The sequence below is a fragment of the Protobothrops mucrosquamatus genome, unplaced genomic scaffold, assembly GCF_001527695.2.
Source record: "Protobothrops mucrosquamatus isolate PMUCROS unplaced genomic scaffold, P.Mucros_1.0 scaffold108, whole genome shotgun sequence".
Lineage (NCBI taxonomy): Eukaryota > Metazoa > Chordata > Lepidosauria > Squamata > Viperidae > Protobothrops > Protobothrops mucrosquamatus.
This window is the reverse complement of record NW_015386480.1, coordinates 578,758-602,524: the sequence shown is the minus strand read 5'-3', so window position 1 is coordinate 602,524 and position 23,767 is coordinate 578,758. Positions and strand designations below refer to the sequence as shown.

Genomic DNA, 23,767 nt, shown 5'->3' with positions numbered 1-23,767 from the left:
GGCTGAGGAATTCTGGGAGTTGAAGTCCGTGAGTCATAAAAGGGCTGAGTTCTAAAGCATGGAGGTCCACCTCCCTGGCCTGTGCTGAATAAAGAGGAATTGTCTTGGGCTGCATATAAAATATATAATGGAGTCAATGTATATAAATCACAGGTTGGACACGCCTGCTCTACAGGGAAACAGAAGTCCCCCGGTGGCTTTCTGCCCTCTCCTGACTATCTAGATCAGGGCTTTTCAACCTTTTCACCCATTGTACCACTTTTAGGATATGGCAACATCCGAGTACCACCAGTCGCCTAGCAAGGTGTCAAAAACGTGATGACCAAAAAAACCTGGAAAAAAGTGATAAAGTACAGGTAGTCCTTGACTTAAAACAGTTCACTTAGCGACTGTTCAAAGTTACAACAGCACTGCAAAAAGAGACTTATGACCATTTTTCACACTTATGACCGTTGCAGCATCCCCAGGGTCATGTGATTTACATTTGGATGCTTGGCAATCGATTCATATTTATGATGGTCACATTGTTCCAGGGTCATGTGATCACCTTTTGTAACCTTCTGACTAGCAAAGTTAGTGGGGAAACCAGATTCACTTAACCACTATGTTACTAATTTTACAACTGCAGTGATTCACTTAACAACTGTGGCAAGAAAAGTCATAAAATGGGGCAAAGCTCATTTAACAAATTTCTCTCCCCTCCTTTTATATCCAAGTTCCCTCCCTCCTTCCCTGACTTTCCTTCCTTCCTTCCTTCCTTCATCCTTCCTTCCTCCCTCCCTCCCTCCCCTGGTTTTTTTTTAAACTGCCAGAGGCTCCCGGAAGAGGTGGAAACAGGCAGGCAGTGGTGGGCAAAGGCTTCCCTTCCCCCCCCCGTCATTGCCTCTGCGTGGCTTGGCTCAGCTCACCTCTCCCAGACCTGCGTATGTGTTTATGTGTGTGTGAGCGCATGCGCCAGGATCAGTGCCACTTTCCAGCTGATTGGCGCTTCTTTGGGGCTGTCAGAGCTCAGCGGAAGCACAATGATCAGTGCCGCTTTCCAGCTGGAGCCTGGCGCTGATCTTGGCGCTTCCGCTGAGCCCTGACAGCCCTGCAGCTCCAGCCGTCTCTCGCTCAGGCTTGTGCGGTGCTGCCACTGGTACAGCTCATTCCCCTCCCCCGCTACCACTTTTCTAGGATGGTCGCGTACCACTTGCCAGGTGCCAATGTACCACAGGTGGTACCCGTACCACTGGTTGAAAAGCCCTGATCTAGATTTTCCCAGCCCTCGTTTGGTGGCTGTAATAAGCTTTCCAATTAACTATTCCTTAATTTTTTGTTTTTATTTTCTTTGCAGCTTAATTCATTCGGGCAAAGATCCTGCTGAAAGAAAGGAGTTGAAGTGGGCACAGCCATGCTGCACTCTTTCTACTTCCTTACATTTTACTACTTCTCCGAATCACATTTGTGGGGAAGGGGGAATGGGCTGGTGCAAAATGGCTTCCTGGGACTGAGAACGGCTGGATTTGAAACTTCAAGTTAAGAAGAAAAGTAAAGTAACTGCTGCTGATCCTCTTTTCTACGGCTACCCTGCAGCCATTTTCAAAAATATCAGCATGTCTAACTCTAGAGGGGAACTGTACCTCTCTCATTAAAAAGCTATCAAGCTGCTTAAGAAAACCCCAATATATTTGTAGCTAAAACTTGGAAATGGTGCAAGACAATGTTACCCTTTCAGAAAACCAAGACTGTGAACTGCCTGCAGTTGGTTGGACTCTGGAAGCCTATTTAAAATGTGGACACTGAAGTCAGAGTAATCCTGAAGAACATGAAAGGAAGATCCTTCCCAAAACAAAATGCAAAACATTTTTTAAAAAGGAGGTTCATTGTCGATGCATGAAGTATACTCTTCTTGATCCTTTTAACTTTCCAGACGCTAGCAATGTTTCTGATCATTCCTATTTTAAACTGTGATTACAAAACCTGGACATGCCACCAGCAGTGGGCAGCAGTGGGCTCTCTCTGAAACAGAATGACTCACTTTGGCATCCCCAATGTTGGGAAAATTGACATACTCACTTTCCTCCTGCTTGGTGATGGGACTGTGGTAGATCTAAACAGCAAAATGGAGGGGAAGGAGAGATAAAGAAAAACAAGTGGTCAATACAAAGCATGACAGGCCAAAGGAATGGGGTGAGGGAGGAGAGAGAGACAAAGGAAACAGAGATAACATCATTTGAAAATAAGCACTTGGGTTAGTTTTCATCTTTGCAAAGTCTTTGCCAAGCTGCACATTACAGTGAAAGGCTTTAAATGCTTAAGATGGAAAAAAGGCACTCTGAACTTGTGTGTGTGCGTGTATGTGTGCACGCGTGGGTGTTTCTAATTTTCTAAAAAGCGTATTGGGAAGGGTCTGTTCCCAATATGAATTCACACACACGTACACCCCAGATCTGTCTTCCAAATTTTCTCTGTGGCTGTCTAGTCTAGTGGGAGGAGACATCCTACTGCTACCAATCAATGCTACCACTCCCTGTTGAGGATAGAGGCAACCACCATTTCATATCTTTCATTCCAGATTCCCCCCAAAAGGCCTTCTCCTTCTGCAGCCTTCTCCGTGCAGCTGCTCCAGCACCCCCGATGAAGCGCCATTGCGCCCCAAAACAAGGCTTGCTTCTGGCAACAGAAACCTAGGTCGGCAGTTCCACACAGAAGCAAAGGCTTCTTTTCCGGTCCTGCGAGCGGGCGAGTGCTCCTCCCCAGCATCCCTGGAGGCATCCTCCATCCTCTCTTCAACAGCAGGCCGAGATACACCGAGGGACCCCCCCAGGCCCACCCCCAGTCCTTCTCCTAGTCCAAAACGTCTGGAGGACACAAAATGGCAACAGGGAAAAATAATTGTTGGGGTGGATGACGAATAAGGTATAAATAAGGTATAAAACCCACCCCGAGCAACTCTCATGAAGAACCTAAGAACCAGTGGAGAGAATAATCTCTCAGGGCCCCCTGTAAACAATGGGGGCAAAGTTCTGAGGTCAGACTGTAGCCCCCACTGCCAGGTTGCTCTCCGGGGGCACCACACGTTGCCCCGGTTGCTTCACTAGCCTGCTCCTTCTTTCCCCTTTCAGTTTTCCACCTATTCAGCCCCCCTGACACCCAGGATGCTGCTTTCCCAGCATCAGAAAAAGGAGGTCTGACTGAAGGAGGTGACGTTTCCCAGAATGCCCTTCCACAGCTGCCATGCCTGGAGTACACCCCACCTGAGAAGGGACTGCACACCAGCCAGGGTTTTTCTTCTCTTAAAAGGGGGAGGGGGGAGTATCCAGTTGGGTGCTGGCATAGGATCCTTCATTCCCCCCCCCCACTATGTATGGACAGCACAACCTTTCTTCTTCACAACCCAGAAAGTCCCTGGATCCTGTTGTGAGCCTGGCTTCTCATCTCCAACATTAGGCAAGCTTTATGTGCCAGGGTTCAAGGTTAGAGTATCTGATGATATACTCAAAGACTGCAAGGAATCTAAGCAAGTCCAGAAATAATTTTTGCAGAGATTCAAGAAAATCTGAAAAATCATGGGAAAAGCAAGGGAAGTAGGGAAGTAACTCTAGCAAACTGTGTTCAGAAGAAATTTGCAGAGGATTTTTTCAAAAGTCACAACGTATTTTTAAAATGTGCTTTAATAAGCCAATAATAAAGGTTGCAACTTACTGTAATCTAAGACTCTATTAATTCAGAACTCTAATATTGATTATGCAGATGATCAACACAGTGAACAAAAAATGAAGATACTTCCAAGTTTCAATTTATTAATTATGACTTTTAGCCCACTTTCCATCAAGAGACCAAAACAAAGCAATAAAACCAAATAACTAAAGTCACCAGGTTCACTCAAAGATGATCAGGAGAGTGAATTTCTCAGCAAACCCAGCAACAGGGGGCTCCTTGGATGGGATTGACACCCCCCAAGAGCCAAAGGGCTTTGCTGCAAGGGGCTTCTTGAGGTAAATGGCGACTGAGCAAGGAGTCTGCTTAGGGGGAAAGGAGGGGGCAAACATGCTCTGTTCCTTTCGGGGTTGGCTGAAACTCCAAACATTTATTATTATCCTGTCAAACATAATTTGGCCTCTGGCAGAAACCTTCAGCGGCTCCATCCATCCTGCCCAACATGGGAGCTGAAATATTTCACTTAACGTCATTTTTAATGTTGGGGTGTTTAATAAATGTTTTCCATGCTTGGGTGCTTCCTGCTGGCAGTCCATCCTAGGAAAGGAATGGTGATCCGTGTTCTGGCTGAAGTTCCTGCTCCTTCAGTCAGAGCACGAATCGCCAGGCAGGTCAGGTAAATGGGAAAACATCTGGGGAGGAGCAGGAGGCGAGAAGCGCCAGGCCTGTGGCTAACCTGTGGTGGTGGAGATTCAAATGGCAGCTCAGAGCCAACAGGCTGAATATTTCAGCCTGAGAAGCAGCAGGGAAGAGAAACGTGACTCGGTTTCTTTTTCTAACTCTCCCAACAGGCTCAGCTGGAAGTCACACTACCCTTTTTCCCTAGAGGTCTGAAGTGATGCCAGGAATTTGATATAATAATACAAAAACTAAAAAAACTAAATGTTAAAAGTTGCCAGGATATTAACTTCTTAAAAGATCTCAATAATTCAATTATTTTTTTTAATTTTGGGGAGAAGGCCTGTGAATGCCATCTGAGGGTGCCTTGGGCCCTAAGGAGCCAGCTGATCCGTTGACCACACCATACTTTACTAATGTCCAGCTTCATTCAGAAGGGCTTACTTCTGAATAGATGTGCCCTGGAATACACCAACACCTCCAGACTGAAAATTAAATCCAAGGCACCTTTCCAAGGCGTATTTTGTATTTAAAAAAACAGCTAAAACACTTTTTGAGGAGAGTTTGCCAATCCAAAATCACTCCCATTCTCGGAAAGAGGAAAAGGACCACCTGCCTACCTACCGGCTCCTTCCCATCCATGGCCTCCATCCAGAGCCGTCGGTTGGCTTCTGAGGGAGCTTGTAAGGTGATGGGACCAGATCTGCATAAAATTCAGCAAGGGGGACAAGAAAGAAAAATTAACAGCCAACTCAAACGTAGCTTTTATTTTTTTCTTACAACTCCCAAAATAAAACTGAAAAATGCGAGGGAGGCTCTAGGAGGGCTCTGAGGAAAGTAGACAGACTTCTTTCAGGAAGAACTCCTCAGTATATTAATGGTTCAGTTTTTAGCAATTGGAGGTAAATATTTGTTCATTCTGAGGAATGATTTTTCTCTTGTTTTAGTAGATCAAGTACTTCTCAAATTGAACAACTTCTTGATATGTGGATTTTATCTCTCAAAATTTCAGCAATGGTTGTGGTGACTGTGGAACTCGGGGGCTGAAATCCACAGATCTCAAAGTTGCCCAGCTGCAAATGAAACAGAGGCCAGAGGAAACAGATCAGTCACTGGTCTGATCAAGAAAACATCTTGGACTAAGGGCCAGAAACATATTTTAGCTTAATCCAAAACTGAAAACAAGTGCATATGAAATTTATTTTGTTCAAAGAAATTCACCAAATTTATCAAACCATTTCTACATTTCTCTCTCTGTATTTAAGCCATTTTTCCATCAATCTCCCCTTTGATTTGATTAAGTCAAATGTCTCATCATCAAGACTGCCATGACTTCATCAAGCAGCTCTGGATTCTTAACCAACATCCAATCTGGATGCCAACAGATGCCAACAACAGCTCAAAGGGAACAAAAATCTGCACTAATATTAGACCTGAGCAGAATTGTTTTCTCTTGAAATTCTCCATCATCGCTGCAGGCAGAAAGCATCAAAACCCTTCAAAAAAGTAAGAGCAGACCCAGAGAGATCGCAGCATTCAGCAGACATGTTCAAGCAGAGAAAGGAGAGAGATTGATCAAGAAAGTTTTAATCTGCATTTACACACTGAGCATGGGGGGAGGGATCCCTACAGCCCCTTCAACTCTCTCAAAGAGAATGCCCAATCATATGAGTGAGGAAAAAGCTTCCACCCCTCCATTATTGTTTATTTTTATCTGCACAATCTTTAAAGAAGAGCTGAACAATATTTCAGTGGGACCGAAGCTGCCAAAGTTTTAGCTCACCTTTCAACTGTCTCAATGTCAAAACAAAATCTTTTGTCTATAGAATCAGTCTTCCTTCGCACGCAGGATTTCAGAATCAAATGGACAGGGGTGCCCTGAGAGAAACAGAACATTGCATTTAAAAGAAACAACAGCAGCACTTTAAGGTGGCAATTTAAGAAGTGTGCATCAAGAGTAACAGCCAGCTCTCCAATCATTGCAAGTTGAAAGTGGTCTTAATCTCAATCTGATTTTGGCAAATCAAAGAACAAGAGCAGGAGACGACATTTTCTCATTACAGGAAAGCTTGCGGGACAGAAGGCCTAAGCAGGAGCAGCCCGGCAGACGCAGCCACTGTCGCCCTTTTCAGCAGGGCTCCTGACCAGGGGAGCCCCCGACAGTCACTGCAGGATCTTGTGCAGGCCTTGGTCCTGCCACTGGCTTGAAGAAGAGCCTCAGTTCTGCTTGCACTTCGGCACTGAGGCCGCTGGGGAGCCTCCATGACTGGGGTGGGGTGGGTTGCTGGGAAGCTTGGTAGATTCTGAGAAAGTGCCCCACCCAGGCCCAACTGCAGGGAGTGGGATGTGAAAGGGGACAAAATGCAGCGGCACAGAAGGAAGGATGGCCCCTGAGAGATGGAGAATGGAGGAGGAAGCTCGGGGCAGCAGCCAGCCTTCACTTTGTTGGCTGCTGGGCTAGGAGGGTTATTCTGCAGTTCAAGTGAGTTCCTTCCATTTCTTTTTTAGGTGTGAGTAATATCAAGTGGATCTGCAAAACTGTATGTAAGAGGGGAAAGGAAGGCCTGGATGGGACCAAGTGGGCGGAGGATGTCTGGTGGCCCTGGATTCTGGCAATGATGGTGATAAATCTCCTGACACCACCTTGCTGCTCTCCTTCCAAAAGCCCTAATCCTAGTAGCAGAAATGCACCAAGATCCCAATGTGGGGAAGAGGTATGAGATGGAAAGTGGCAGGAGAAGGAGGTCCTTTGCAGTCCTTTTCCTTCTCCCTTCCAAGAGGACAGTGGCTTGAACTGGGAGGCCTACAGCTTCTTCTGGGTGAGCCATGGGCTCATTCACAGCTGCCAACTGTGTAGAACACACCACCTGTCCACACTGGAGGGCTGGACCCAGGAGCTGCATGCACAAGCAAAGGACCTCTGAGGATTGATGCCTTGTGTTTGCACAGCCATGTGGATAAGCCAGAACTCAGTCCTGGTCTACCTGGATAAGTCAGCAAAACGAAGCTGGGCTTTACCTGGTCAAAGATAATATGGAATGGATTGAATGGATTCTCAGCCGAGAGCCGGCAGACTCCCTCCAAGTGGGAGGAGCTCACCAGTTTTATTCAGCAGGGGGAATTCCCACACATTCATTCCATGGAGCCACCAGGGGGTCAGAAGTTGGCTGATCCTGCTGATGGGATTTTTCTTATTCTGAATTGGCTTAGAATGTCTTCAGGCACCATAATATCACTATTGTGTTATTGTTATTTGTTTTTACGTTTGTAGTTTTTGGATTTTTAATACTATATGCACCATCCAGAGTTGCATTTGCAAGAGGGGCAGCTATATAAATGAAAGGGAATAAAAGCCTACCCACTACCTAAGTTGCAATTTGTTGGCAACTCAGTGTGGAGAGGATTAAACATTTTCTCCCCATACAAAAATACTTATTATTTTGCATTTCTTTCAAGTAGGTCTCATTCAATTTGATGAGAATTTGCTTTTGAAATTTCTTTCAAAAGAGAAGAAAAAGTTGATAAGGCACCATCCCCTTATTTAGTTAAGTGGTAGCCAACATCCTGTTTCTCTTGTGGCAATGTATGTCCTGGTCTGTAGCATTCTCGGTCTGCCACTCTTCCCACTCTGTCTGACGGGAAGAGCTCAGAAGGGAACTTCCTGCATGGGACCCCTTCAGACAGGGATGCAGGGGAAGCCAGGGGGGCCCAGCACACTGGAGAGACAATCCGCAGCCGCTCCGTCTCTGCCATCCCAAAGAATGAAGATCAGTTGAAATGGGCAATGCAGAGAAATCCAAAGGAGAGGCTCAAACCTCCCCAGGAAGAACACCAGAATCTCTCTTTGGCAGGAGGAGAGCATTTTCAAGAGCTTTCTATTCCTTCCCTTGCTGACAATGTAACCAGGTGAAAAGAAGCTTCCTATCATTCCAGTAGAAAGATTTTTTTCAAATTTCATTGATAAAGATGCAAATAGAGAATTTCAAGTAAAGAGAAGTCTTGGGTTAGACATGCAAAATTTTGCCTATATTAAAGGATAGTTAATAATAGAAATACTGCCCCTTTAAGAAAGACCACACTGAGAAAAAGTTTATAAAGGTCTACTTTTTGCTTGATAAAAGAGCATTTTGGAGGAACAATAAAAGACGCTTCACTGAGCTAAAGTTTAGCAAGATAAAAGTTTTGGTATGATCCAAGACCATGTCATCAGCTTAAGAATCCTTTGGATAGATGTCTTGGGGAAATGCCCAAAGGTTTTCTCTTGTCCAGAGAGTTGATGCTGATCTTGAGCATTAGAAGATCAGTTGTTCTGTTTATGATTCTTCTGAGAGACTGGCAGATGACACAATGCAAATCTGACATGTCAAATAATTTCCATTCTGTTAAGAAGAGGCGTCCCCAATCTAATGTCTCGTAGCTCTTATAATCGCCAGCCTGCATGGTTTTGCCTCTAAACACTCTAAAATTACATCCCTTTATGAAGATTACAAACAAACAAACAAAATCAAATACATCTCAACTGGAGACCAGAAAGTTACAGAGGAAGGAGAACCCACAAGTTGCAGTTTGAGCTCAGCGTTCGTTAAGGGCTATTAAAGGGGTGCAGAGGTTCTGCCTGGTTTCCTACCATTGACGCAAGAAGCTACTCACTTGTTTTGCTCCTGGTTTCTGCTCCATGGGTGTCATTCTTAACATCTTTGTTTCCTTCTCATACTGGCAGTAGTATTTGACCCAGGAGATTCCCAGTGCCCCTACATCAAGTCAAGAGATGAATTAATATCTGAGACACCCCACTCTCCACATTCAGAAACGTGCAATATCCAATACAACCATCTCAAATGCTACCTGTGCCTGGGTCTCCAGCACTAAAGAAAAGACAAATGGCAGGCGGACATCTGTAGAAGAAAGAACAATGCCACAGGCTAGCTGTGATGTACTGGCCCTGGCCAATTTTTCTCAATTCAATATTTGTAAGAACTTGACTCGGCTCTTTGATTTCCATTCTGGTTACAAGGTTGAATTTAACTAACTGTAAAGCATCTGCTTTCACTGATTAAAACTCATGATATCCTCATTAACAGAATGGAAAAACTGGTTTAGATGATGTCACTCTTAGACAATCCCATAGTAGGATGAGCATGTCTAAAGAATGCTTGTGAATGGCTCCATTCAGCTTGGGGTAAAGGGCCCAGTGCTGCTCGACATTTTTATTAATGACCAGGACAGGAGTTGACATTTAACAGGGACAATGTCAAAGTCCTGCATCTTAGGAGGGAAAAAAAGGATAAGGCACAGGTGTAGAATGGGGGAGTCCTGGCTGGACAATGATGCACCTGCAAATGATCCAGGTCTTCCAAGACATCACAGTGTGAACATTAACCAACAAAGTAGTGAAGCCACCAAGCAGTAAATACTACTCTGAATTAGCAAGGTGGTAGAGCCCAAATCGTGGAAAATGATTTTCACTCTCTATTCTGCCTTGGTCATGGCCCATGTGGAGCAGGGCACCCAATTCCACACATCACAATCTAAAAAGGAAAAGACCAATTGGAATATCTCAGAAGAGGGCTAAATGACCTAGGAACGGAATTGCCCAGGGAGGAAGTTTAATGGAAGTTCAGCTTACAAAAGAGACGATTGAGGGGAGAAAAAATAGCAGCCTGCAAAAACCTAAAGTTGTAGGAAGGAAAGACACTTGTTTTCTGTTGCCCCAAAGGGCAAGGCCAGAAGCTGAAATGTAAGGAAATAGATCCAGATAAGAAATCAGGAAGAGCTTCCAGAAAATGAGATCTGTCAAATGGTGGGACAGGCTGAAGTACTTCCCAGCTTTATGGTTCTATAGGAAACTAGGAGTGGGGTGGGGGAGAGAGAAGGGAGAAAAGTAAATACAGGAAGAGTGTATTTCTTCAAAAAGGAACAGAGTTGCTATGAACCTGGGAACGCTTTTTGCAAGGATGATTGCAGCCATATACAGCACACAGATAAGCGTTTTAAGCTTTGTTTGTCCTGAGTTTTTCCAATACACAGCAGAGACTTCTATTAATGGCCTTGCTGTAAAGTGGCATCTCTCGGATGAGCAGAGCTGCTTTCAAGGGTCTCTCAGGGGGATTCCAGGGTGATCAGCACTTGGCTGAAGAAGCCCAAGAATGCCTCAGATCCCGTGAGGCAATTATTTACCTTGCATTCCCGCAAGGGTGTCCTGTGGGCCTTCAGGTGTGCAAATGTTCTTTCCCACCACTCCGGTTTCTGCAGGGACTAGCATGAGGCTGCGATACCTCAAGTGCTGGTTAAAAGCGGTCTTTAGGGCAGGATCCCATAATTCGCTTTGGTAATAACGATTTCTCCCCGAAAGAAGGCCAGACCCAGATGTTAGAAAGACCCTGCAGCTTCTCAGTTCCTCTTTGGGCTTCACAGCGCTCAAGAGAACTAGCCTCTGCCCTTGATTCTGGAGAATCAAGAAAAAATGGAGTGCATTCCCTTAATTAGTATCATACAGGTAGCATATACAGAGGAACCCCCTACCTAGTTTACTAGTGCCTTATTCATCATACTCGGGAACAAAACAGGGGAATTACAAAAAGAGGAGCCAGAGCCAAGAAAGACAATGCTCCCAGTAGGTTCTTAAGAAAGAAATTCAGAGACAAAAAGAGTACCGACATTGATGATAGAGATGGAGAAACCAGAAAGCCTTCCAAAAGGCCTCCAAATGTAACCTTGAACTGATATGCCAAAGGATCTCAGTAGACAGATGATAACCCTCCATTTCAATGTGTCCTATATTGAAATTCTGTACAGTAGAGATGGCAGGGAAGTGGGCTGTGTAAGTGGGCCGATCACTCTCTCTTGGCCCAACCCACCTCCCGGGGTTGTGGTGGTGGTGGAATAGGTGGCAGGAGTATTAGGTATGTTTGTCATCTTGAGTTGACACTTTACACATACACAAATACAGGTGGGATAAAAATCTGATAATAATAACAAGAAGAATTCAGAAGATGTGAGGAACTGCTGGAATATCTGAGAAATATGGCAAGCAGCAGAGTAAATATCAGTTAGATTCTAGCCAAGTTATGCCAGTGAGGCGACATTGTGCAGGAGAAATATTGTGAGAAACTGGAGAACTGAGGATGGGCAACCCAACCCAAAAGCTTTCACCAGAGTGAAGCCCCTCTTCTTGAAGGTGCCACTTTTCTCTGTGGTCTCGCACAGCCCCTTCCTTTGGCCAGGGCTGGGCTGCACTCGTGGGGAGGCTGCCTGGGAAAGGCGGCTCCCCAGGGCTTCAGGGGAGAAGGGCTTGAAACCCCCCCCCATGAGCCCCCCACTTTGCAGCGGAGATCCCAAGTGGAGGGAGTTTAGCCTGGGGAAATACAGACAGTCCTCGACTTACAATTATTTACGATTTACGATTTACGATTACAATTATTCATTTAGTGACCGCATATGACAATTGCACCCTCCTGGGCTCACGTGACTGCCACTTGCCATCTTCCCTTCTGCTGAGCACAATCAGCGGGGGAAGTAGGGAAAAGGTCATAAAATTGGGCATGGTCACATGATGTCTCACTTAATGACCAAACTGCTTCGCAACAAAAGCTCTGGTCGTCATTGTGGTCCTAAGCTGAGGACTATCTGTAACACAGGGAAGCAGAAAACGATTCCATTTTAATTTTTCCTCATTTTCCTGTATCCTTGGTAAAAATGTTTTGAAAGCAATAGTGAGGATTCTGGCTAAGTCCCCATCAGTGGTGCAAGAGATCTCCCTCTATTTGGACAGAAGAGGGAGGGAGCCGGGCTTAAACCCTGGCAAGAGCGGAAGGCGGGAAGAGTCCTGGCCAAGAGCTGGGCACAGCTGGGTGGTAACATCACCATGAGGGTTTGAACCGGGCCAGTCAAGGCTCCAACCTCCCAGGTTCATTTTTGAATTGTTTTGCCCTCCCAGCCCCCAGTCCCCCCAATCTTCCATCCTCATTTTATTTCAATTAGTTTTAGGCTTGATAAAAAGGTGCATTTTGATGAGATCACCGGGCCTGGGGACCTTCAGTTGACTGCAAGGAGAGCAGAGTTCACTTATTTCCAAGTTCTTCAATCAAAGGCCTATTTTAGCCACAGTCACAAGGAGTGACTCTTCTCTTATTTTCATTCCAGAACTTTCGGGGTTCCACTCTGTAGGAACCCCGTTTAAAATAAGAAAGGAACTCTGCCTCTTACATTTTTCTTGTGAATAGAGGTATCCCTCAATAGTCGATTTGCCAGGTAATTTGCAGGTCAGTGGGGCTTCTTTCATTCTTTTCTTGAGGTCTTCCAACTCTTCACGAGTGCTGCTGAAATGATTCCTTGTCTATTGAGCAATGGGAGAAAAGACTCAATTCACATTTGGGAAGCAAATGGCCAACGGAATACTTCAGTGGTCTTCCATGAAAGAGCCAGAGAAGAAGGCTAATCTTCATGGGCCAACCTAGCAATCATTTTAAGCAGAGGATGCTTTCTAGAGCCACCTCTACAAAGTGAAGGTGCGTAAAACATCCTAAGATCAGTAGGGCTGCTTTGAGAACATGCCTCCACAGAGAACAGTGGAAGAGTCGACTTTCCATCCTGGAGCTTTAACATAAATTGATGATAATCACAGTGTCTTACCAAACGTTTAGCCAAAGGGATAATTTTTAAATATTTTAAACAACCAAGTATACTTTTACATCCTGCCTGTACAGGGAGGGTGTTTTTTTTTTCCCCAAGTACAAAACAAAACACAACCTCTGCACATCCGGGAAGAATATTTATCCAAAGAGGCTCAATGTATTTGATTTGCCCTTCTCTGGAACCTGGGGAAAGAGGACAGAGCCTGGATCATAGGCTCAAAGCTGTTCTGAAACCAGGGTCTCTCCCACTGGGCTGGGCAAGAACTTGAGGTATGGCATGTCTGCCCCTCTCCAGAAGTCCCTTGTCTGGACACCCACCAGCTTCCTATGGAGGAAGAGGCACAGAATCAGGACAACCAGATTCTTTTCTGGACAGCCATTTCTCCCTTCCCCAGGTTGGAGAAGTGGAGGAACAGGTCCAGCTCAGCACTTGGGAGGGGCACTGTGATTCCTATTTTCCCTCTTCCAGGGAAGGTAAGTGCTGCAGCTGGGATCCCTGCCAGTGTAGGCCTGGTGTCCTTGGCTGACCAAGAGACTGTCCGAGGCACTCCTTGGCTGCCCCACCTTCTTTAGGGAAGGCCCAGAATATCTGAGGGAGACCCCAGAGCAGTTTTGGCAGACAAATTCATCAGGCCCCATGGATCAATCGAGGCCACAGGCAGGGCTTCTCAGATGTTCCCGTCTCGGGTTAAAAAAAGGTTGAAAACAGGACCAGGTGCTCTCTAAACATTCCTTGTATTTAAAAAAAAGTGAGTTAAAACGTGCAGGTCCAGCCTAAAAGTCAGTGGCGAGAATAAGAGTGTCACTAAGAAATGCTGCTTCTCCAATTAAAAAGAAGTGGGAAGACACTAGGAATATTGGAAATTCGCTTACATTTTGCAAACTGAGCTGAAGCTGTTGCTTGTATGGAAGGAAATCTTGTGTGAGCTCCACAGTCAGGTTGTTGTAAGTGAAGAGGCTATGAAGAAAAGCCAACACCTGTGCAGGGAAGAATGATAAGAATATTTTAAAAATTGTACAGGCAAAAGCCATGGACCACGCCAAAAATGGAACTGGACCTCTGGAGGAGGAACATGCTGCCAAACGACTTTGCAACAAATTAGAACTGATTTCAACATTGGCCAAGCAATGTTGGAATCTCTGACAATGGAGAGATTCTGACCATGTTCACACCTGATCAGGAAACACAAGCAGTTCAGGTTCACCTACTCTCCCTCACCAAGGCCTCAACCTTTGTGCATCTACAATTGTGTGAAATAGGTTTTTGCCTTTAATTCTGCATAATGTATTATATATTTTCTCTAAGTCAACGTTTGAATATAACAGTGTTGGTAGATATGGCTTTTGAGCCCTCTTTTGCAACTTTGGGAATTAGATGGCACAGATAATCATTTTTTATGCAAACTTAAGTTTATAAAGTTTATAAAGAATGGAACTGGGCCAATTTTCTACCACTACTAAATGGGATGGAACTATTTATTTCTGTGTAAAACATGTGCACATTTCAGTTTCCTACTTTTGATCACTTTACAACCAAGAGTTCCACTTACAGCAAAATAAAAGAAAAGAAAAAGAAAATGCAAAATTTTCACCTTCCAAGATTTCACCTTCCTGAAAATTTTTATTTACTTTTTTCACCTTTTCTTTCCTTTCTCTTTAAGAATAAATGCATTTCTGAAACAAACAATTGTAAAGGCTTACAACAAAGAGTACAGGCAGTCTTCAACTTATGACCAGCCACTTAATGACCGCCCAAAAGGTACTTAACTACCCAGTTCTGAAGTTCTGACACAACTTTAAAAAGGTTGTGAAATCTAGTCGGTCACGTGTTGACCTGCTTCACAACTGCCACAACTTATTGCCATAACTGGCAGATTCCATTACAGTCCTAAGTCAAGGACTGCCCTTAGCAGCCAGTCTATGAATTAAAGAATCTCTTTTCCCTTTAAACTGGGACCAGACTTACAGGCTCCACAATACTGAATTTCTTGCTCTCCTGCACTTCTTGGATTTGATACACGTATTCCAGGGAAGATTCAAAAAAAATGTGTCGCTCTTTATCAACCAGCAAATCAGCCTGAACAGAAAAAAAGAAAGAAAAGAAATACTACACAATCCTTCTGCTGCATTTAAGAGAGCTATAAATCCATGAGCAGCTGAACACTATTTGTAAAAGTAGAAAGAGAGAGGAATGTATCCCAGAACAGAAAACACCATGTGTTTTTGAATTGTTTCCCAAGAACAAACTGTATTAGCTATACTAGCCAGAATTCCTATTTGAAAAGCGTGCAAATTGAAGCAACCGAAATCAACAATTTTTACATAACAAATAGGGGGAAAGTGAATAAAAAGTTCAACTAATTCTCTCTATTACTGAACACACAATTTTGCCAGTGGAATCACTTTTATTACATTTACAAAAAACTCAAGGCGACGAACATATCCGACATATCTTCCTCCTATTTTCCCCACAACAACCCTGTGAGGTGGGTTGGGCTGAGAGAGTGACAGGCCTAAGGTCATCCAGCTGGCTTTCATGGCTAAGGTGGGATTTGAATTCACCACTTCCCACTTTCTAGCCTGGAGCCTTAACCACCAGACCAAACTGGCTCTCCAAACTCATTTACAAATTGGGTCCAGCTCTCGGCATTGCTCATGCAATGTGGAAGCCAGGCCAGGGGGGAGGTGCTGGGCTAAGACTAGCAAAATCCAAGCTTAGTCCACTTTTAGCCAGCAAAACTCACTAGCTGATTTAGGTCCAGCCACTGCTTTCTCAGACCAATTTAACTGACAAAGTTGTTGCAGAGATGGCTCCTGTTCGTTTTTGGCCTGCCATTAGTGATAAAAAGTCCAGAATGTTTTTGCTTGCCAGAGAAGTGTTGAGATAAGCAGATGTAATTGGTGCAATAGCTGTAGGATTATGGCCTGGTATATCAGTTCAAACAGGTAACTGTCAAGCCTTGATTGATAACCTGAATGCTAATCCGTTTGCCTGGGGGGCAGGGAGTGCGAGGCAGCAAAGTCAGCGGACCTGATGCACTGATGTGAGAACTCGGTGGTGGGGAAAAACTTGCTGGCAGGCAGAAAAGGAACAAGAACCACGGGAATAATGCAGAGCGATGCCAGTGTCTAGATTTCCTGAAGAAATGGTAGGACATAAATAAATCACAGACAGGTGCCTTGACCTGCTCAGCTACATGAAGATGCCTTTCTCTCAAACAAAGTTCTCCAACCACCCACCCAACCATCAGCCTGCCCTTTACCTCTTGCAGTTGAGATTCCTTTTTCTTGGAAGATAAATGCAAGTGGCGGTCCAACATGGAGTAAAACTTCTCCCCATCCTTCTCAAACTTTTTCTTCCTTTCCTATGGAGAGAGAATTTGGACAAGTTTCTGCTGGGATCCACTGAGCACAAATGAAGAGCCAAAAGCAGAATTCATTCGACCCATTAAAACCTAGATGCCCAGAGAGGAAGGAAGATTGTTCTGATTTTGCTCAAGAACTTTGCTAATATTATTTTCATATAATCCCATTTCTGGCTGGGGAATGCTTCCTCAAACACAAAATGTAACAGGGTTTTGGTTTACACACACACACTTACAACTATGCTTGAACTTAGCTAATGAGCGCTGTGAGTGGAGGATTCTCAGATTAATTTTTCCTAGGATTTGCCCAGAATGTTCATGATCACGTCGGAGCTGAATGCCCATCTTCTGTATCTCACCTTTGTTTATTCTGCTGTGCCAAAAAACAATTTATCTTTAACACAGACCCAGTGCAAAACGTTAAATTGCATTCAGTCCAGGAATAAGAATTAAAATGATAGAATAGCAGATTAACAACAAAATTATACAGATTATTAACCACAAACAAACTCTTAAACCCTTAGACTTTACTGTATGAATTGTACTTTCTTTTATTATTAAAACTATAGTTTATAGACTTTACAGATTATGATATGAGACCCAGTTTGGTGTAGTGGTTACAGTTGTGGCATAGGAAGCAGAAGACTGGTAAACAACATTTACTAATGAATTCACTACTGTGAACGAACAGAATATTATTCTAAGATTTCATTACATTTCTGCCATAGTAACAAATAATATAACTGTAGAAAATACTGCCTTTTCCAAAACAGATGTCATGGTTCTGACAGATGAAACTCTTCAAAAGAACTTCGAGGCATTGTTTACCTTAAAGAATCTTTTATTCGAACCTTGATTCCCACAGCTGAGTTATTATTGTTATGACTAACCGGACTCTCATCCACATCCCCCCTCCCAGCATCATCTAACTCTAAAAGCAAAAGAGAAAAGATGGCTACATTTCCATCTGTTGTCAAAGCAAGAACATCCCATGTTAGCAGCGTTGACAACAGATCCATTACACATTTCCAATAACCATTCCGTGACATCTGGAATATCACATTACCAATTTCTCAATATGATCCCTCTTGCCATCCCTATGCTCAATACAATCGTAAGTCCTGATAAACAATCAAATTCCAAAGCTTTGGTATATAACATTATGTTAACATAAAGATTTTCCTACAAATCTGCTTCTATACATGAATATGCTATCCCAAAAAGATGCCAACTGATCATACAACCATATTCATGTGGGTCAAGGAACCTGCCATTTTTTATATCTCCAGCATAGAAAATCTGATATCCATCCTTTCAAATACATTCTTCATGGACTCCAATCCACCCTAAATATAGTTTTTTGATGAATCAACCGGAATCTTAAATCTGTAGACACCATTTTACCATTTTTAAGGTCATAAATCCACTGATGGAACTTTTCAGAATTTATTTCTTTAGTCCATGCTTGAAATATTCCAGAAATATCCTCTTGAAAACTATTTTTGAGATTTTAATAAAAATACATTACAGTGAGGAAAAAAATTATTTGATCCCCTGCTGGTTTTGTATGTTTGCCCACTGACAGAATAACAACAAAAAAATCCAGAAAAAACGCATTTCAAAAAAGTTATTAATTGATTTGCATTTTAATGAATGAAATAAGTATTTGATCCCCTATCAATCAGCAAAATTTCTAGCTCCCAAGTGTCTTTTATACAGGTAATGAGCTGAGATTAGGGGCACCCTCTTAAAGGGAGTGCTCCTAATCTCAGTTTGTTACCTGTATAAAAGACACCTGTCCACAGAAGCAATCAATCAATTAGATTCCAAACTCTCCACCATGGCCGAGACCAAGGATGTCAGGGACAAGACTGTAGACCTACACAAGACTGGAATGGGCTACAAGACTATTGCCAAGCAGCTTGGTGAGAAGGTGAGAACAGTTGGTGCGATTATTCGCAAATGGAAGAAACACAAAATAACTGTCAATCTCCCTCAGTCTGGGGCTCCATGCAAGATCTCACCTCGTGGAGTTTCAATGATCATGAGAATGATGAGGAATCAGCCCAAAACTACACAGGAGTAGCTTGTCAATGGTCTCAAGGCAGCTGGGACCATAGTCACCAAGAAAACAACTGTAACACACTACGCCGTGAAGGACTGAAATCCTGCAGCACCTGCAAGGTCCCTCTGCTCAAGAAAGCACATGTACAGGCCCATCTGAAGTTTGCCAGTGAACATCTGAATGATTCAGAGAAGAACTGGGTGAAAGTGTTGTGGTCAGATGAGATCAAAATCGAGCTCTTTGGCATCAACTCAACTCGCCGTGTTAGGAGGAGGAGGAATGCTGCCTGTGACCCCAAGAACATCATCCTCACCATCAAACATGGAAGTGGAAACATTATGCTTTGAGGATGTTTTTCTGCTAAGGGGACAGGACAACCTCACCATATCAATGGGACAATGGACGGGACCATGTACCGTCAAATCTTGGGTGAGAACCTCCTTCCCTCAGCCAGGGCATTGAAAATAGGTCATGGATGGGTATTCCAGCATGACAATGACCCACAACACACGGCCAAGGCAACAAAGGAGTGGCTCAAGAAGAAGCACATTAAGGTCCTGGAGTGGCCTAGCTAATCTCCAGACCTTAATCCCATAGAAAATCTGTGGAGGGAGCTGCAGGTTCGAGCTGCCAAACGTCAGCCTCGAAACCTTCATGACTTGGAGAGGATCTGCAAAGAGGAGTGGGACAAAATCATCCTGAGATGTGTGCAAACCTGGTGGCCAACTACAAGCAACGTCTGACCTCTGTGATTGCCAACAAGCGTTTTGCCACCAAGTACTAAGTCATGTTTTGCAAAGGGGTCAAATACTTCTTTCACTCATTAAAATGCAAATCAATTGATAACTTTTTTGAAATGCATTTTTCTGGATATTTTTGTTGTTATTCTGTCTCTCTCTGTTACAATAAACCTACCATTAAAATTATAGACTAATCATTTCTTTGTCAGTGGGTAAACGTACAAAATCAGCAGGGATCAAATAATTTTTCCCTCACTGTACATGTTTTAATTCTGACATGGATTCCATCAAATAAAAAGGCATAGACACAGCTGATGTAAAGTCATGATCTCAGCTTTGGTACAAACTTAGCAATTTACCACCAATTTTCATAGTAAAAGTTTTTCCAAAGAAAAATGAGTGTCATTATCACACATAACTCTCGTGATTAAAACGCTGTCGGTGTCCCAAAACGTCCCAGAGGTTTCTCATCACTCCTTGAAATAAAATACTTTTTCTGCTACAGGTTATGCTTGCCATAATCACATAGCAAATATGTGTAATATGTTCATCTGTTCATGCCAAAATGTTTCATTAAAAGCTTTTGTGAGTGCATTTCCTCAGACGGACACTGAATTTAAAACAATATTGCCAACGATACCTCTGATGACATGAGCTATTGCTCACAAAAGCGTATGACTTTTGTTAGTCAGAAAAGATGCTACCAGACTTCTTCACATTTTTTGAATAACTATCAGGAGTCCCTATAGGAAGAACACTATAACGATACCCATGACGCTGATTCACAAGTTTAGAAGGGAACAAACACAGATGTTCTTCACTCTTTCTCGACCTTTCGACCACGAGCCAAACCTCCGGGGCTGGTGGTGGAAGGGCGTAGAGGCCGGTCTTTGCTTCAGGATGAGTTCCATTCCTAACTCTGCCTTTAGCCCGAATTTGGACTTTAGGTGGAACTTGTATTTGTAAGTGGGCTGCCTATTGCTCTGTGTTGCCTTTCCTTGAACGAAACTGATGAAAACCAGCTGAATATTAAAAATGCACGTCTGAAAGCATTTTTCAGCAGTTTGTTGGGTGAAGGAAGGAAAATGCCATTTGCATCTAGAGGTTGTTCTTAAGTCTGACATTCTTAACCTGGGGATTTTAACCTATGCCATATGATTAAATAGATAAATTCTGCAAATCAGATCCTCTTTTTAAAAATGCAGCATTCCTGAATCACCCACGCCAGCTGACCACAGGAAACTGCTGAGCTAACCACCCCCCTCCCCAAGCGTTGGACCACAAGAGAAGCAGGCTGCCTTCAATGCCAAGGACTGTCCTACTAAAAAGGGGGCCTTATATAGAAAATCTCCCCCCCCAAAAAAAAACCCCCAAAGGAATGGACCCGGTACCATAAAGGAGGGAGAATTCGGTTCAGAAAAGGGGGCACGCAGCATGTGCCGGGGTCAGCCAGAGGAATCATTAACTAGGAAGGTTATTTTACTTACCTCCAACACAATTTTTTTACACACTGGGGAAATTCAATCACAATTATTTTTAGTAAAAAGTATGTTTGGGTTTGATTTAACCCAAACAGATATTCTTCAGGGAGAGAGATGTAGAATTCATTTTAAATGGAACACCCCCTCAAAGCCATTCTTTGGCCAGACTGTTCCCACATTTATTTTCTTCCAAAATCGAGCAGTGTTCTGAGTAGCAATGAAGGAGGGAGAAACTTTGAGAAACCACTAGGAGCTCCACCACATCCAGGTCAATTAATTATTATGGAGCTTTGGAAAGCATTTTGCTGCGCCAAGAATGGAACTATCAATAATTTTTAAAATGTCGTTTGTAAAATGTTCACAAAAAGATCTTATTTATGGCCATGTTTAATTCTGGTAAAAAAAAAAAAGGAATCTTCTGGACTGCATTGCTCAAATTCTTGGAACTAAGTTTTGCTTCATTCCCCCCTTTCCAGTCATCTCCCCCGTCCGCCTATTTACAGACTGCTGCTGCCCCTTTCCATCACCATCTCTCCCGTTTTTCTAGACACTGCAGGAGTCATGCCATGCCACTCTGCAGTGGCCCCCAAACTAAAAAGGAATAAACAATACGGTACCCCAAGAGAGAGAAGGAGGCCTTCGTACTTCTTTCTCACCCCGAAATCCAGCAAAGCTGAGCTGCTTGTCTGGGTTCTAGGAAGGGGATCCGCCTCTGCAAGTGTCCGTGGGTCAAGCTGGCCCAAACGGGAGAGGCTGGAAGTGGAAAAGATCCCTCACCTCCAAGGAGCTCCTTAAAATGAGAAACTCACTCTCAACAAAGTAAAAAGTGGCATTTAACAAATAACCAAATGTGAAGGTTAGTTCTGTGACTTCCCAGAAGGTAAATGCAAAGATATTAGCATTTATTCAGCTATTTTTACAATATTCAGTCTTCACACAGGACCTGCATATGGCTCACAATATAGAAAGAGCAAAGTTATAACATCATCATAATTTTTAAAATTATAAAAATACATACCGTAACTATTAATAAATGTAGCTATCCAAGACACTACTCTGCAATTTATTTCTTTTTAGGAACTGGCTAGACATATTTTGAATGAGTATTGAGAATCACACAAAAGAATCACATCAGCCCCATCTTAATACAGTTATGTTACAAATAAAATGGGGGCAAAAGACCCAAAACTTACTTTGGTGAATCCAATTTGCTCCTTACGAAATTTTTCCAGAGGCTTGATCAACAAATTACTGGCATTTTGCACCTGTGGGGAAAATGTAGCGAAATAATAAATAGGCAACACTGAACCCTTTAAATCTGCATGATTTGGTCTTCAACTGTGCTCCAGAACTAATTTTGTAGTAACTCATTTGAGAGTCTGCAGAACTAAGGAAGAAGGACCTTAGGGCCCTGACATGAGTTCACATGAGCACAGTTTGGCCAGGTTCTCACATAAAACTAAGTCTTCTTCTGGATTAGTGTGTAATGTGAGACCAGTCACATTGGCCTTTTCAAGAAACCATAATTAAAAGCTAAGCGTGGAAAAGCATAACAGAAATCATGATATGGTGCAATAGGGTTTGTGTAATGTAATGTGTGCTTTCAGGAAACCTCCCTGCTTCAACAGTTTGGAAACATCAGTTGCCAAGAGTTCTACAACTTATCAAACCTCTCCTGAGAACCTGCAAGATCCTGGACTGATCAGGTTCCCTGGAAGGGAGTTTTTTCAAAGTGTTGTGCCCTGAATTGAATTGAAGTGAAAGAAGAGTGGAAAAACCTGAAAGAAAAGGGACATACAGCTTTGTAAGGGAAATGGGCATATTTAGCGTGCACCAGAAATGCAACTGTTTGATTTAAAAACTCCTCAAGAAATACCCACAGTAACTAAGATGTTTTAATTAAGGAATCCAATAATTAGAAGTGAAATACACAGAATCCCAGAAAACTTACAGAAAGAAGGTAGCTTGTTAAAATGGGGTAGATCTGTACTGACTCCTTTCTGGCAGGGAATTCTGCAAGGGCAGTAGGTTAGAAGTTGCATTATTCTAGCTATTGCTAATCTTAATTTGGCTGGGTTTAGACAGCAAACATGGATCATGAAAATAGAACAGAACAGAATAGAATAGAATGCTGGAAGGGACCTTGGAGATCATCTAGTCCAGCCCCCTGCTCAGGCAGGAGAACCTATACCATTTCGGACAAATGGCTGTCCAGTCTCTTCTTTAAAACGTCCAGTGTTGGAGCATTCACCACTTCAGGAGGCAGGTTGTTCCACTGGTTAATTGTTCTAACTGTCAGGAAGTTTCTCCTTAGTTCTAGGTTGCTTCTCTCCTTGCTTAGTTTCCACCCGTTGCTTCTTGTCCTGCCTTCAGGAGCCTTGGAGAATAGCTTGACTCCCTCTTCTTTGTGGCAGCCCCTGAGATATTGGAACACTGCTATCATGTCCCCCCTCGTCCTTCTCTGTATTAAACTAGACATACTGTACCCAATTCCAGCAACCGTTCCTTATATGCTTTAGCCTCCAGTCCCCTAATCATCTTTGTTGCTCTTCTCTATATTCTTTCTAGAGTCTCAACATCTTTTTTACATCGTGGTGACCAAAACTGGATGCAGTATTACAAGTGTGGCCTTACCAAGGCATTGTAAAGTGGTATTAATACTTCACGTGATCTTGATTCTATCCCTCTGTTAATGCAGCCTAGCACTGTGTTGGCCTTTTTGGCAGCTGCAGCACACTGCTGGCTCATATTTAAGTGATTGTCCACTAGGACTCCGAAGTCCCTCTCACAGTTACTACTATTGAGCAACGTACTCCCTATACTATACCTGTGCATTTGGTTTTTCTTGCCTAAATGTAGAACCTTGCTTTTTTCACCATTGAATTTCATTTTGTTAGATAGCGCTCAGTGTTCAAGTCTGTCCAGATCCTTCTGTATCTTAAGCCTGTCTTCTGGAGTGTTGGCTATTCCTGCCAGCTTGGTGTCATCTGACCTAGTGGTCATCCACTAGGACTCCAAGGTCCCTCTCACAGTTGCTGTTTTTGAGCCAGGTCTCACCTAATCTGTAGTTATACAGATTGTTCCTGCCTAAATATAAAACTTTACTTTTCTCCACATTAAAACTCATTTTGTTGGATAGGGCCTAGTTTAATGTCATCTGCAA

At 43.3% G+C, this 23,767-nt stretch overlaps 1 protein-coding gene across 1 annotated transcript in view; it reads right to left on the bottom strand.

Moving 5' to 3' along the window:
- The window catches only part of OPHN1 (oligophrenin 1), a 145,370-nt gene that overhangs the window by 47,920 nt on the left and 73,683 nt on the right, over positions 1 to 23,767 (bottom strand). Inside the window, exons 4-12 of the mRNA XM_029283481.1 lie at positions 21,798 to 21,869; positions 16,217 to 16,318; positions 14,920 to 15,030; positions 13,827 to 13,931; positions 12,526 to 12,655; positions 8,971 to 9,071; positions 6,104 to 6,198; positions 4,945 to 5,023; positions 2,059 to 2,092 (exon numbers count right to left, since the gene is read on the bottom strand). Of these exons, the coding sequence (XP_029139314.1) occupies positions 2,059 to 2,092; positions 4,945 to 5,023; positions 6,104 to 6,198; positions 8,971 to 9,071; positions 12,526 to 12,655; positions 13,827 to 13,931; positions 14,920 to 15,030; positions 16,217 to 16,318; positions 21,798 to 21,869 (829 nt within the window). The remainder of the gene's footprint in view (positions 1 to 2,058; positions 2,093 to 4,944; positions 5,024 to 6,103; positions 6,199 to 8,970; positions 9,072 to 12,525; positions 12,656 to 13,826; positions 13,932 to 14,919; positions 15,031 to 16,216; positions 16,319 to 21,797; positions 21,870 to 23,767) is intronic.